Source organism: Ursus americanus, chromosome 24, assembly GCF_024610735.1.
Source record: "Ursus americanus isolate L20-20 chromosome 24, mUrsAme1.1.p, whole genome shotgun sequence".
NCBI lineage: Eukaryota > Metazoa > Chordata > Mammalia > Carnivora > Ursidae > Ursus > Ursus americanus.
In genome coordinates this window covers 41,191,701-41,207,193 of record NC_142150.1, presented here as the reverse complement: position 1 = coordinate 41,207,193, position 15,493 = coordinate 41,191,701, and the positions used below count along the sequence as shown (strand labels likewise).

At 48.6% G+C, this 15,493-nt stretch overlaps 1 protein-coding gene across 3 annotated transcripts; it reads right to left on the bottom strand.

Moving 5' to 3' along the window:
• Positions 1-177: 177 nt before the first annotated feature.
• Positions 178-14,066, bottom strand: SF3B2 (splicing factor 3b subunit 2). 3 transcript variants are annotated; one of them, XM_045775900.2, is made up of 22 exons: positions 13,902-14,066; positions 13,677-13,726; positions 13,296-13,373; positions 12,297-12,545; positions 12,026-12,076; positions 10,957-11,074; positions 10,564-10,664; positions 10,127-10,223; positions 9,848-9,939; positions 9,247-9,462; positions 8,947-9,084; positions 8,694-8,774; positions 8,253-8,480; positions 7,065-7,214; positions 6,311-6,400; positions 6,091-6,198; positions 5,172-5,279; positions 4,751-4,893; positions 4,566-4,667; positions 1,017-1,116; positions 741-926; positions 178-409 (listed from the first exon to the last, which is right to left on the bottom strand). In XM_045775900.2, the coding sequence occupies exons 1-22, from the start codon at positions 14,032-14,034 to the stop codon at positions 338-340; spliced, it is 2,691 nt and encodes an 896-aa protein (XP_045631856.1). In that variant the 5' UTR covers positions 14,035-14,066; the 3' UTR covers positions 178-337. The 3 variants fall into 3 exon arrangements, with proteins under 3 accessions (XP_045631856.1, XP_045631858.1, XP_045631857.1); XM_045775902.2 differs by having other exon boundaries at positions 12,026-12,073; XM_045775901.2 differs by having other exon boundaries at positions 13,677-13,723.
• Positions 14,067-15,493: the final 1,427 nt, after the last annotated feature.

Genomic DNA, 15,493 nt, shown 5'->3' with positions numbered 1-15,493 from the left:
AGACACAATTTTGGCCTGGCTTTGAATTTATCACTAGTCTCAACTGCAACATGTGATCCAGGAGCGTGCCTCTGGTCACTGGGGCAGCCCTGAAGTTGCAGAAAAAGCCTGTTTTGGTCCTTTTACATGAGAGGATTAAGAGACGAAGGAGGATCAGAAGTGTTACATATGCATCTCTTTCCTTGGGAAACAGCTTTATTTACAAAACAGGTCTAAAATAAGAACATGAAATGACAAGTCCTTGGGAATTGTGGGAGAGCTGGCTCTTGGGGACCATGTGTAAAGCCCAAGCATCCAGACAAAGGGCCTAAAGGAGAGCCAGGTGTGTGAGGGGGACCTAAAATTTGAACTCCTTGTATTTCTTGCTGCCCCCGCGGCTGTCCTGGGGCTGAGCTTTCCGTTTCTTTTGCTAGAGGAGAGAAAGAGAAACAGGTTACAACAGGTGAAACAACCCACTGGCCCCCAAGACAAGAGTGGGCAGCCTGACAGCCACATAGGTCTGTGGAAAAAGTGCTAAAACTGGATTCTCAGGCTTGCATGAGTTCTCCCTGTGCCTTAGTTTCATCATCTTTAAAGAGGGCAGCCCACCAGAGGATTTCTAAGGTTTCCAGCACCAGGGAAGCTCAGGGCAGCAGACACGGAGTACACCCTAATTCCCAGAGGACACGCCACTGAAAAAGGGAGTCCCTGGTACCTAGTCCCTGGCTCACACCCAGCTGGGCTCCCCGGTGACCTCCTACCTTTTGTTTGGCAGCATGCTCGGCCACCATGTCACTAAAGTCTTCCTTCTCCACCTGTGCCTGCTGCTCCCGCACATGCTCCTCATACTTCTGGGTCATGGCCATGGGATCCAGCTCCAACTCTTCAGGTGCCAGGGCCACTTCCACACCTTGTAGCTCAGGAGCCGGGCCCTTCCGGCTCATCACCTAGAAAAGGGATCAGAGTCTTGTCATCTACAGAGAGGCTTAGAAGACTTCGTTTCTGCCCCCTTTCCCAGCCCCCAAAAGAGTGCTCACTGTGGACATGTCATAGATGTGGGTTGATCCCATCATGGCTCCCCCAACGGTGGCTGTTCTCTTCTCTGGTAACACAGTGAACAGCTGAGGTGTCTCGCTTCTGCAAAGGACAATGGAGTCAGGCCCAAAACGGAAGGTACGTAAGGGTCTCCAGAAGGGGAAGCAAAGAGAACTCAAGCAGCACCTCCACCCAGCTCCCAGAGAGATACCAAGACACCCAGAGGAAAAATGATGCCTAGGCTGCCTCTGCAGGTCGTAGAGACTCATAAGAGGAAAGGACTGGGTCAGTGGGGAAGGGGATGGAGCAGTGCTGATTCCAGGAAATACAGCCTGGAAGGAATACAGGGACTGAGTTAAAGGATCCTCTGAACCAAGTTTAGAGGATCAGAGACCAATATTCCCACATGTGAAGAAGGGTTAAGAGTCAGACTGAATGTTTCCAGAAGAACTCTTGTACAGAGAAGATGGCAGGAGAAAAAGAGACAACAGCTCCTGCCCAAAGTTGTACCTGGAGTTCTAACATAGAGAACTCAAACTTCCAGTACCTCCTATGGTGCAAGAACCACCTGAGCCAGTCTTGCCACGTATTTCAATCATTCCACTCAAAACACAAGAGCAAATCTACCAATATCAACCCAGACCTCTCCCTACCTCTCCCCCTGGAAGGGGTAACAATCTATTCTCACATAGCAGCCAGAGTTAACACCTTAAAACAGCTCAGATTTTGTCATTCCTTTGCTCAAAATCCTCTGAGGCTTCTGATTATTTAAATAAACCCAACTTCCCTACGTGATCTAAAGGTTCATAATCCAGGGGCGCCTGGGTGGCACAGCGGTTAACCGTCTGCCTTTGGCTCAGGGCGTGATCCCAGCATTGTGGGATCGAGCCCCACGTCAGGCTCCTCTGCTATGAGCCTGCTTCTTCCTCTCCCACTCCCCCTGCCTGTGTTCCCTCTCTCGCTGGCTGTCTCTATCTCTGTCGAATAAATAAATAAATAAAATCTTTAAAAAAAAATAAAGGTTCATAATCTGGTCCCTTACTTAATCCCTTTTCACTATACTCCAACCACAGGACCCTTCTTTTCTTCCTTGAATATGCAAAGCTTGAGACTTCTTCAGAAAGAGTAACAGGGACCAGATCTACCCTCCCATCTGAAACAACCAAAAAAAACAAAACAAAAAACAAAAAAACAAAGGGCAAAACACATGAAACGAAGATCTCCAAGTAACTGGACAGAGGGTAGCAAAGGAGAGTAACTCGTGAGACAGGAAACAAATAAGGTGTGTCCTTCAGTTGCTCTGCCTACTGCATTGAGAGAGTCTGCAGGCCATAGAACAAGGAGGGGGAGCCCATGTAGGGCCCAGAGGACTCGCGCGGACTGAGTTGAAGGGATGAAGCTGAACTCCAGAGAGACCAAGGCAGCTAGAGATCACAGGGCAGAGTCCTAGAGAAGAGACAGCAGCACAGAGACTTGAGAACTTGAGAGACCGATAGAGGGTCCTCCTCAGTACTCAGGTGAGTAAAGTACCAGAGCTGGGGAAAGAACCACCCAGAAGGGCTATGGCAACAGTGCCTGCTGCCCACATGGGACTGGGAACAGTGCCTAACTCACTAGCCTGATTAAAAATCCTCCTGATTAACAGGGCATTGGGTAGAGTATACAGAATGTCCTGTGCCTTGTAGTGGAGAGGACTGCACACTGCTTCAGTCCTGCTTCAGGAACCTGAAAAGCAAGACCTGAGAGAATCAAACTGTTTCCAAGTACCTTAACTGTGAGCCTAAACAAACCTGAACAAGCGTTATAAGAATGTAAAAGATCCCTGCACCCCAATAAAGTGAATTTTACAAAGTCTGGCTTTCAATCAAAAATTAACAAGCATGTGGGGCAGCTGGGTGGCACAGTCAGTTAAGTGTCCAACTCTTGGTTTTGGCTCAGGTCATGATCTCAGGGTTATGAGATCAAGCCCCGCATTAAGATCTGTGCTCAGCGTGGAGTCTGCTTGGGATTCTCTCTCTCTCTCTCTCTCCCTCTACCCCTCCCGCTCATACTCTTTCTTTCTCTCTCAAATAAATGAATCTTTTAAAAAAAAAAAAAAAAAGGAAATACAAAGAAAAAAGATATTTTCAAAATGAACAGAGGATAAGTGAGCCGGAAGGCAGCTTCAAGAGACCTAACACATATATGACTGGAGTTGCCAAAGGAGAAGAGAAAGCAAAGGGAACAGAAAATATATTTGGAAAGGGCACCAGGGTGGCTCAGTCGGTTCAGTGTCTGACTCTTGACTTCAGCTCAAGTCATGATCTCAGGGTTGTGAGATCAAGCCCCATGGAGCCCCCTTGGGATTCTCTCTCTCCCTCTCTCTCTGCCCTACCCCCACCCCAAAATAAGGTACTAATGGTAGAAAATTACTGTCAACCTAGAAGCATATTCCTGACCAAAATAAAAAATCTTTCAAAAGGACATTTAAATAAAACCAAAAAAAATTTTAAATAAATCTTTCAAAAGGACAAACGAAGAAGTTTTTAGACTGCCGACACTGAAAGAATTCATGACTGGCAGACCCACAACAAGAAATGCTGAAGGATGCCTTTCAGGTGGAAGGAAAATGCTACCAGATGGAAACCTGGACGTACACAAAGAAATGAAAGAACACGGAGAATGATAATTACATGAGTTAACGTAGGACAAATTATTCAAATCTCTCTAAAAGGTAACTTTCAAAAAAAAAAAAAAAGACAACTGACCATTTAAACAAAAATATCCACATAGTGTAAGATTTATAACACGTCAAAGTAAAAAACCATGACAACAGTGCAAAGGTTGGGAAGAGAGAAATGGAAGTATGCTGCTGTTAGATGTTCACTACTCCCCAGAAGTGGTAATATCACTTGAAGGTAGACTGTGATAAAGATGGATACTATAAACCCTACAGCAACCACTAAAGATAATAAAACAGAGCTTTACACTTAATAAGTCAATAAAGGAGATAAAATGGAGTCATCAAAAAAATGTTCAATTAATTTAAAACGTAAGCAAATGGGAAAATGGAACAAAAACGTGGAATGGGCAAAGAGCAGATCACCTCAGGAAAAAGGGATCAATTCATCAAGAAGACTTAATCCCACACATTTACATACCTAGTAAGAGAGTTTCCATTGCAAGACTATGAGAAACCCATGCCTGTCTTAGGTACTCACGGTTACTTCTGCCCCAGATCATCCTGTGCTGAGATCTTTCCTCACACTGAGCTCTCGGCTCAAATACCTCAGTGAGACCTTCCCAAAGATCCTCCCACCACCCAAATCCCTCCACATCCCATTACCTAGTTGACTTTGCTTCACCATCCTATCCCTACCTGAAATCACCTTGTTCTCTGATGAACTGCTCGCCTTGTGTTTTTTACTGCCTAGAGCAGTGCCGGGCACAGAGCTGGGTGTTCCATAATTGGTTCATAAGGTGGGGACAGGGGGGTGACAAGTCAGCTGCCCAACCCAGAGGCCGAAGGGAAGAGGAAGACCTTCCCGCTCAGCCCTGCCTGTTTCTCTCACCCGTCCATCGCTTCTTCAATCTTCTTCTTCCTCAGCTCAATGAGTTCAGGGGTCTCCATTCCAGCTGGCACTGACGAGAACCCTCCAGGAGTGATGAGGCCACTTCGAAGAGAGAAACAAGCTCTGGAGTAAAGAGAAGGCCCCCAATGACAGACCACTTTAGAGACAGACTCTGCTCTCCCCACCTGTCTGCAGGGGTAATAAAGCCTGTCTCATCTGGTTTATCCTCATCACTTTCCTCCTCTTCCTCTTCTTCTGAAGACTCTTCATCAGATGGCTCCAGCTCCCCCCAAGGGGTCCTATCAATCTCTTCTTCCTCAGTCTTGGTCTGAAACAGATCATTCAGTCATTCAGCAAACATTTACTATGTACCTATAGCACATATCAAGTTGTTGCAAACTGAAGGGATATAAAAGTAAACAGACAATAATCTCTGCCTACAGAGAGTTCATATTCTAGCGCAGAACTTAAGTGAGTCACATCTTAGGAAAGCTCATGCCCTTTTCCAGATTCTGAACTTCCGAACACCCAGCTCCCTAATAATTAATCTATAAACCAACCACCTCTACACTTCATGACCTGAAGTAAGACAACCATGGCCTATACCTGAAATTCAGCAGCATTGGTTCCAAACACGTCCCCGTAGAGTGGTTTCCCAGTCTCATCAACTGGGGGTTTGCCCCAGCCACCAGCATGGTACCCGAAGGAACAGCTCTGCAAGAGACCAACTTCAAGTCAGTTCCACTACTAAGCTCCAGAGCAAAGACTGAAACCCTGGAGAAAAGTCACACCACAAAGCACAAAACTAGTGCTTGGCAACTCTGGAAATTATGATTTCAGAGAAGGATTAAATGTTACAAAGCATTACAAAGCAAAAGCAGTAAGCAACAAAAATCCAGAGATGATAGGATGGGGAGATGGGAGGCAGAGAGCCGACATAAACCTCAGCCTTCACGGCAGAGTCCATGCTGTCTGAAAGTAAATCACATACTTTAAAAAACAGGACTCTTAACTTCTTACTGTTTTTTCCCCAACTTTGGGAAGCTTTTAAAATCTATGTCTTTAAAGGGACAGAAATTTTTACCTAAAGTTTAACAATTACGTCTTTTTCACTTTAATGACTTTGCTATCTATTAAAATTTCTTTAAATCAATGCTTCATATTTAAAAATAAAAGTGTAATGCCCTTCTTGAGATAAAATTATTTCCATCTGTCCAGCCATGTATATATCAAAGAGGTATCTGAAAACACATTCACCAAATTTTAAATCTGGTTATTTCTGAATGGTGAATTATAGGTGATTTGTTCTCATCTTTGGACTTGTCAATTCTCATTGACTGTTTTATGGTGAGCATGTCAGGTTTTTTAACAACAAAAACTACTACTCTTTTCTTGGGGGAAAAAAAAGAGAGAGAGACAGAGCGACATGGTGGGGTGGGATGAGAGAAGGACCTCCCCCCCCCCCCAAAAAATCATCTTCCAGTTAAAAAGCAGAGGCAGCTAAGAATGAAAGACCAGTGCTCACCTCGGGGATGGGCGAGTTCAGCCCAGGAATTTTCAGGTTGGGGTACGATGGGGGTGGTCCATATCGCTGCATGGCAATCAGCCACGGGGGAGGGACCTTGTGAGCATTCTGCAGGAAAAAGAGAACAGGATACCATCTGCCCAACCCTGTCCTTTGTCTCCCTTCTGCCCCCAATTCCCACCCTCTTCTTGGCTTCCCCAGTCAGGTAACTGGCACTCACTGGTCCTACTGGCATCCCCAAGGAAATCCTTAGCTCATCAGACAGATCTCCTGGCTTCTTCTCCTTCAGTCGTGTCTCAAACTCCTTCCCCTGAGAAAAAAGCAGAGCACATTGCACTATGAATGCCAGACACACACTGGGAATTCAACAGCAAGAGGATAGGGGAACAAAGATGAGAAGTCCCAATCCACATCAGATACAAAATCCCACTGAGAGCTGCCCTAGTGCCTGCTGCTTCCATCACTCTTTTCCCTGGCTAGAGTAGGGAAAGGAATAAAGGCCAGGAAGGAGGGGAGAAGCAAGACTCCCAGTGCCGACATTAACCCACTAAAACATGGCCAGATTTAGGACCTCCTTTCTCATCTGCAAAATGAGGGCACTCGACAGGATGATCTCCAAGATCCTTCCACCTCAAAAACTCCCTAATATTGTGGTGACTGCTATTTCAAGGATCAGGAAAAAAAATAAAAACTTTTCTCCCATCCTCAATACTGTTTTCCTAAAAGCATCTACAACTTGGCGCCTCTGCCCCTTATCCAGTCATCACTTTAAAGACATAGACTGAACCTCTCCTCCCAAAAAAAACCTACCTCATTTTAAGATTTCAAATCCCACTCCATCCAAGGGGAGTTAAGAAACAATTCTAAGGCTGAGGAGAGGAGCCACTGTACCAACGTGAAAAGCCTTTCCAACCAAGAGTTACACAGCTGTGACCAAAGGCCCAGTCTTTTCTCCCAAGCCCCTGCACCCGAACCTCATAGTACAGGTCCCCATGGATGGTCAGCTTTGGCTTGGTCTGCCACTTGAAGAAAGCATCATGCAGTTTCTGGTAGTCAATGTCAATCTTCCCCATCTTGGGCCGAACCTTCTCTCGCATTTTGGACTTCATGGTCTTCTGTTCTTCCTGTGGAGAATGCCAGAAAACAGGTCATAAAGGATATTCACCAAGTTCGGCTCTTTATAGATTTGGCTCCCTGCTCCCAAAGAAATAAAGGGAGGGACACCTGGGTGGCTCAGTCAGTTAAGCACCTGCCTTCAGCTCAGGTCATGATTCCCATGCTCTGGGATTGAGTCCCACATCAGGCTCCCTGCTCAGCAGGGAGTCTGCTTCCTCTTCTTCTGCCCGTGCCCCTCCACCTGTGCTCTCTCGCTTTCTCTCCCTCAAATAAATGAATAAAATCTTTAAAAAAGAAAGTAAAGGGAAACCTCATGTATCTCATTCCAGAAGTCACCAAAATCCTTCCAGCTCGAACACCTCAAAATTACATAATCCATGTTGAACAAAATGGATGTATCATATAAAATTATCTTCTGCTATGTACATTGACAAATATCTTTTCAAGCCCTCTGATCAACAGACTGACCTCATTAGCTGCCTCTGGACAGAACTGGGTGACTAGAGTCTGAGAGGCAGTTTTCATCATGTACTTTTGTACCTCCTGAATTTTTTTGCAGTACACACAAGTATTACCTACTCAAAGTATTTAACTTAAAAATTTAAATCTAAGAAGTTATATAACCACCATGAATCTCTAGCCACAAAGTGCATCAAGCTCACACTGGGACAGGGAACTGCAGACACAGCCAAAAGCCACCTGCAGGAAAAGCAGTCGCCGTGTGCAGATCAAAGAGCTGGCTAAAGTGCACGCAGAGGAGGAATGAGGAGACAAGGGGGGAAACGGAACCGCGTGGAATCAGAAATCTCAGCATGGCGCAGGAGAGCTAACTCTAACATTGAGGCCAGGTCTGCCTTTCACGAGCTGATGTATTTTCCTTGCACCCTTCCCGCCCTCTGTCACACGCAGTGCTGACTTCTGAAGAACGGATCATTAGACAATTAACAAGAAGGCTGACTTCGGGAACCACATTTCCAATTTTGAAATAAGCTGCCATTAAAGGACGTCGATCTCCAGGGCAGATCTGAGCTCTGGCCATCCCTTACCTTCTCCTGCAGGGCCTCCCGCATCTCCTGGATGCCTGTGCGTTTGATGAAGTCCGGCAGCTCAAACGGGGGCTTCTCAATGCCTCGTTTGCCCTGCAGGTACTTGCGCTTAAAACACCAGTGGCGTGGTACAGGCACAGAATTTCGAGTGGCCTTGAGGTGAACCAAGAGCTTGGGGTCTTGTGCTGTAACATCGTGCATCTCCACAACGTCAGGCCGAGCCACGAGCTGGAAAACACAGGAACATGCCACTAGAAAGCCCTAACTCTCAGATCTAAAACTTTCTCTTTCCCTTCCTCAGAGGACACGTGCCTAAGTCACCCAGGCCTCCTTCAAAGCCCCCCTCCCGACCTCCAAAACAAAACCTCGTGCATTTTCAGGAGCTTCTCATGTGGTCTCCCAGCCATGCTCTAGGATGTGCTACATCAGCTCGGGTCTCACCTGCTTGAGTTCAGCCACAGTGAAGCGATTCATTCGGCGCAACTTTTTCTTGGACAACTTGGGGGCTTCTGGCTTCTTTTCCTACAACAAAAACATCGTTTCTTTTGAACAGGACTAGTAGGTGTGAATCGCACTGCCCGGCTCATCCCAAAGGGTTTCTCCTTTGCAGAGGTTCACCATGGTCCCTCACTGCATGCATCTCAGCCACCCGTCCCGAGGCCCTACCTCCCCACCAGGCGCATGAGGGCCTCACCTGTTCATCATCACTGCTATCGTCATCGCTGTCCTTGTGCTCCTCCTCAAAGCCCTTCTTCTTGGGGGCCGCAGAGTTCTCCAGTTTGTCAAGTTTCTCTGGCTCCTTCTCCTTCTCCTTCTTCACGTCATCAGTGAGCTGAGGAGGCAGACAATATGGAAATCCCAGCCCTTTGCTCCCCCCCTTCCCCCCCAGTTCCTGAACCTAGCACTGAAAAGATGCCCTCCTTACCCTGTCTTTCCCCATCCCCGCCCATTCCCTGCTCAGCCCTGCCCCTTCCCACTGAGGGGCTCCTTGTACCTTGAAAGCCTCAAAAATCCTCTTGAAGAAGATGAAGTTGGGCTCATAAATTTCAGGCTCTTCAGTCACATACTCAATTTCAACGTCAGCTGCCGGGGAGTCAGAGCCACGGGACCGGGTAGACTCTTTCTCTCGGTCCCCAGAGCTCTCAGATGACGCCCCACGAACCCGCTGGGGCTTTTTCTTCTTCTTTCGGTTCCGCCGCTTCCGATTTTTCTTGCAAAAGACGGAAAACCAACTGGGTCAGAAAATCCAAGCACCTTGCCTGCCCCCTAATCTCCTCATCCGATTTCCCCAAGTGACAGAGGAAAGAAGCCTTGAAGTCTGACTCCAAAGTTCTGCTCTTCACAATCTGTGTGCCTCTCGGCAAATTCCTGCACCTCTCAGAACCTAAATGTTTGCAGCTCTAAGACGCAGGCACACATAATGCTCTGAACTCCAAGGATTTATGACAATTAAATGCAAAATATCTGTAAGATGCTTAGGACAGGAACTGACACAAAACAGCAGCTACTATTTATTGAACACCTCGAACTGGTGTTACTTTAGTGCCCAAATACCATCTCCTGACACTCCTTCCAGACTTGGCTCCATCCCATACCTCTTTTTTGGATACAGACACGGTGTCCTCCTCAGTCTCTGACGCTGACTGGCCCAGGGACGAGCGAGTATCTGTTTCCATTTCCTCTTCCTCTGTAAGGGAGAAAGGCGGGCATCAGTCTCCTTGCACTGGTACCCTGCCACTCGCCCACAGTAACTCCTCTTTACCAAGGGCCCGTTTCTCCCTCAAAGCCTCCTCAGGAAAGGGATGGAAGAATGCAGACTCAGCCTCGGCCTCTCCAGGTTCTGCCCTGCAGCCCTTGGGACACAATGGACTCACCCTGTTGAGAATTCATCTCTTCCTGGCGGCTCTCCTTCAGCTGCAGGATCTTTTCCAAAGCCTGGGGGATCTTGGGTCCCACAGAGGGGTCATCCATCTGAAAGAGACAACCCAGACAGAGGAGATGATCTCAGGATTTCTACCTCTTGTACTAGAAAGGCTGCCAGCCAGGTGATGTAAACAGCAGGTAGCAACAATATTAACTGGACCCAATCATCCCTCAGCATCCATCAGGGTGAACCTCAGAACCCTGCCCCAGAAATGTCTCCCAAACCCTACTTCCTGCCCTATCTATATACACTTTAACTAAATACCCGCCCCCCCCCCCACCCCTGGAAGTCCTCCTATCTTCTCTCAGAATCCTTCTCTAAAAATTCAGAAACAGTCCCCTCCTAAACCACACTCTCCTGTACCTAGAAAGAAATCACCAATCTCACCTCTCTATTCTCATCTCCAGGGGGTGGCGGGGGACCACGAGGCCGGGGAACCGGGGCCCCCATGGGCAAAACAGTGGGAGTGGGCCCCACTGGAGCAGCAACTGTGAGAAGAAAGAAATCCAATGTCAGAAGAGACAAAACCCGCATTTTAAAAATTACCTTCCTTGTTAAAGGTCAGTGTGATGGTCACCCTTAGGGAGAGGGGTGGCTAGAAGAGAGCCGGGGAGAGCTTTTGAGGTATTAGTATTTTGGTTCTTGGTCCCGGTGCTGGTTGCACAAGTTGTTCAGTTTGTGACAATTCACTGAACTGTATGCACTTTATAGGATACGTTCTTATGTTTAGAATTTTTCAAACACATTCCTTTCCCTTCCGTTCCATTTCCAGGGTCTTACCTCGAGGACCCAGAGGAGTGCGAACACCAATCTGGCCCATGTCTTGTGGGGGCCGAGGGACTGGGGTGCCCATCTTGGCAATCTCCTGCTGCCGTTCCTGCTCTAGGAGCACAGCTGCCTATAAGAGAGACGTGGGAGTGAAGATAGCTTAGAAATCCATTGGGCAGACAGCCTCTGGCAAATGCAGGCTTTTAGCCAATAGGCCCAAGGAGAACAATCAGGTTCCACTTGAGTTTGGATATCCTCACCACCCCCACCCTTCCAGGCTACTGATCCAAAGGGAGGAGGCTTCTCATCATAAAAGAAAACCCCTGGAAATAACACCAAAAAAACCCAGGAAACTCCTGATTTCTAACAGAGAATTTAACATTTAGCTACACACAGCCCTCTATTTTTTAACAAGAGTTTTCTTCCCCCAAGAGTTTAAGTTATTTCTAAGGAACACGATTTCTTTTCTTACACCTGCTCCTCAAGATCTAGCACAATCTAGGCAAAAACAGCCCTTCATAAATAATTTCATATCTATTCCTGTTAACGCTTATTTCCTAACACTCCCAGGAACGCACTGTGGAACAACTGATAGGACGCCCCTCTGAGAGTGAATGTCTTCTGTATCATTCTCTAACTACACCTACCACGTTTAGTATAAATCCAATACAACTGACTAAATAAATCCAGGATCCACTCGTAGGTACCTAAAACGATATCACATAAGACTAACAGGAATCACCAACCTTTTTCTGTAATGGGCTAAATGATAACTATCTTCCACTTTATGGGCCGTTGCAAGGGCTGTAGTATGTTCTTGGTTTGCTAATTTTTTTTCTTAACAGTCCCCTAAAGGTACAAAAACCATTCTTAACTTGCAGGCCATACAAAATCAGGTCACAGTCTGTAGTTTACCAATCCCTAGGCTCCAGAAAAGATGGGATTATTTAGAAGATACTGGAACTTAAGGATAAGGTAACCTCCATGGAAAACTTGCATGGTGCATCTCATTTGGGACACTAAGCACTAGAAGTGACAGCCAATGGACTGGACCATCAAGCCAAAGGCTGGGAGGCATTACCCGCTTCTGCTGCTCCAAGAGCTCATGTTCCTTCAGTGAATGATCTCCCTGCTTAAAAAAGAAAACAAGCTCACATCAGCACATCACTATCCCTCAGGCCAGGCTGCCACAACTCTGCTTCCTGGGGTCCTCTTCCAGCCGAGGGCCCATGTTCCAGTCTTGGGTCCAGACCTTCCCAGAAGGATCAGCCCCAGGATCTAGCTTTCTCGGAGGCTCCACTTCCCCCTTAGGACCCTGATGAGACCCACACGGAAGCTGCCACCTGCCCTACCTGCTTGGCACGCTCCTCTTGCTGCATCAGCAATGCTGCCTGCTGCTGCGCCAGCTTCAGCCGCTCCTCCTCTGACAGAGCCACAGGCTCACCCACCCGGAGAGGAGGTGGTGGCCCTAAGTTTGGTGGGCGGGGTCCAACTGCCATAGGAAAGCCAAGGCCAAGGCCTGGTGGAGGTGGTGGGGGTGGTGGAGGAGGTTGCAGAGGGGGGAGTCCCATGGGTGGTGGTGGCATGGGAATCCCAGAAAGCTGTGGAAAAAAATGTGAACATAACTAGGAAATGTTTACCTACTGCAAACGTTTGCTAGGGATCAACTATGAGCCAGGTGCTAGGATTCAAAGTCAAATGACAAATAATTCCTGCATACAAGAAAAGAATACTCGGTAGCAATACCGATAGAACAGAATGCTAACTTTGGGACACCAATCAAGGAAAGCTATCGACTCTCTCCCCAGAAAAACATGAGCACAGATTTTGCATACAATTTCAGGAAATTTGAGGACACCTCTAAAGGCCACCTGGGAACTCTTCATCCCACACAGAAAAGTCAATAGTTCCCAGGCCAGAGCCATTGTCCTAGAGAAAAATTCAAATCCTGACTCAGAAAGGACATGGAAGTTGAGAAGACTTAAATAAACTGGAGCCAGTATGTCCCAAAAATGATTCACTAAATCTAAAAGCTATGAAATCAAATCAGGGAATGAGCCTTAATGTCACTGAACAAAATCCGAACTGTGCCCTGGGAAGGCAAAAAAAGAGTTCTTTCCAGCTGAAAGAGAATCAAATCAGGTTCCAGATCATTTAAGCTGAACCTTAAATGACAGGTAGAATTTGGAGAAGCAGACACTGGGTAAGGAGATAAGGATCAGGACCAAGGGAGAACTGAAGAGCTCCCATTTCTCCCTGCCCAATCTGTTAAGTTGCATCCTCAATACGCTGTATGTGAGAGAGACTACCCTGAAGAGAAGTCATCTTACAAAGTGGAACAACCTCCTTACCTGTGCCGACATGGGAGGGGGAGCAGCTTTGTCCCCATCTTCACCTCTCAGAACTGGCCGATTCAGCACGATGCCAGTCTGCAAAAGAGAAAGGACCCCACATCAGTCTAAGAGGAGCTGTTCCACAAAACGACATTCCCTCCCATTCATTCAACAAAATGTACCCAGTGCCTCTCTGCCAAAGCTTGAGGTAGGCACTGGAGAGGACCGACATATATAGAAACAATTACAACTGGTCAGGTAATGGCAAGAACAAGCAGAAAGAGCAAACCCCTGCTTGCTCTGCAGAGCTACGTAAAGAGCTAAAACCAAGTGGCGAGGGATCATGAAGGCCTTCTCCCGAAACTCGGCCTACCCCGACGTCCCGCCACCAGCACTTACCTGGCGGGTGTAGGTCTGCAGCCGTTCCACCAGCTCCTCGCGACTCCCTGCTGGGCAAAGCACAGGATCAATAGGGTAGGTCAGGGCGAGCAGGCCAGAGGGACCAAGTCAAGCCCCAGCGGTCCGCCTCCGCCCCTCCCCCTGCCCCGGGGTCTCCGGGGTAACCAGGCTCCGCTTCTCCCTAGGCCTACGCTGCCCCGGCTCTTGACCTCCCGAGTTCCTCACCCTGGATCGGAGCTCCGATCTCTGCCAATTTGGCCTGAAGCTCCTGGGCAGCCCAAGCGCCATAGTGCCCAGGAGGTGGCGGCGGCGGCAGCTGCAACTCTCCTTTGGGAGGCTCGGGATGCTCGGCCGCCATCTTATCCGCAAGAAGGCGCGCGACCAACCCGGAAGTTCGAGGCAGACCTGAGGCCCACTTCCCGGAACTTCCGGCAGCGCCATACGCCACGTCCGCTGGAGGATTGGCAGGCCGTTCGCCTTGAGGCCCAGCCCCTACGGTTCTCCAAGGGTCCTCGGGAGACCTGGCCGCAAAGCCTTCTGGGAGTTGTAGTACGCGGGTCCTATTCTCTGCGGGTCTTACTGCGGGAGGACAGTGCCCGGCTGAAGCACCGGGAACCCGGGGGACTGGAGCGGGGGTGGGGTTGCAGGGAAAGATGGTCCCGCCCAAAAGGCGTGCTATCCGCTTGTGACCCGCCGGAGCGCAGATCTCCGGCCTTGCGACCCGACTTCCAGTTCAGGATTGAGAGGCCCGGACGCTTACGTTCCTCAGCGAGTCCTGAAGGACTCATACCGCCGGCGGCCGCGCGTTGCGGGCGCCAAGCGGGAGGTTGCCGCCGATGCCTGTGATAAAACAGTATCTGATTGTCTGCCCGCCCACCCCCGGCCCACGCATGGATGAATGGGCTGAAAGAGGATCGGAGCCGGAGAGGAGCGGGCTGAGCTCCAGCTGCCGACCTGGGGGAAGGGCCACACTAAAGCCCCTTTTTCCACCTATCAGGCCGGATCAAATGTCTCCGCTAGGCTTTCTCCCGCTTTCCTTTCCTTTCCTTCCTTGAAGCTCTCATAACACGTACAAACACCTACCATTTGTTTTAAAGTCCTTTTTGCTCCTTCGCCCCACCTCCTCCCCAAGAACGTGAGCAGGGACCTGGTCTTTTTATTATCTGATAGCACCTGGCCTTCAAGAGGCGCTCAGTAATGATTAATGGAGAACAAACAAACAAACGACGCGGTCTTTCGGGCGACAGGGCGACAGGATTTGCGTCTTTTTTAGTCCGGAAAATGAGTTCAGAACTTTTTCTCCCCTGGTCCCCACCAGCCTACCGCGGAGTCGACGCTGCCTCCCTTGGCCCCCTCCCCAGGACCACCATCAGCAGCCGCCTATGCGCCTGAGGGAAGGATGAGCAGATGCCCCCTGCTTGTCCAGCTTCCACCTCTCCCAATCCTGACCTGGCAATTCCGTTTCTCTCCCCACTTCCGCCACTAGCTCTGAGATCTCCTTCCCATTCTAGCCTGCCCTCTCACTGACAGGCTTACTGCCTGTGTCAGTGTGTGTGTGTGTGTGTGTGTGTGTGTGTGTGTGTGTGTAGGCTTACTGCCTGTGTCAGTGTGTGTGTGTGTGTGTGTGTGTGTGTGTGTGTGTGTGTGTGTGTGTTGGGTGAGAGAGCTGGGAAACTCAAGTCTCAATTTCCCCACACACCCACACCCTTCCTATCTTCTTTCCAGCATGCTCCATTTCACTGACTGCCCCCCAAAGAGAAGTAGCTGAGAGCAGGGAAAAGATAATGGGGTCAGGTCCAGGATATGTGGGTTTAGGA

Excerpts from the sequence above, each read along its gene's own strand:
- SF3B2 (XM_045775900.2), bottom strand. The coding sequence starts at position 14,034 with ATGGCGGCCGAGCATCCCGAGCCTCCCAAAGGAGAGTTGCAGCTGCCG. Across the intron at positions 13,374-13,676 it reads TGCAGACCTACACCCGCCAG|ACTGGCATCGTGCTGAATCG; the intron begins GTAAGTGCTGGT and ends TCTCTTTTGCAG. Across the intron at positions 7,215-8,252 it reads GGGAGGCCCTGCAGGAGAAG|GAAGAACAGAAGACCATGAA; the intron begins GTAAGGGATGGC and ends CATTCTCCACAG.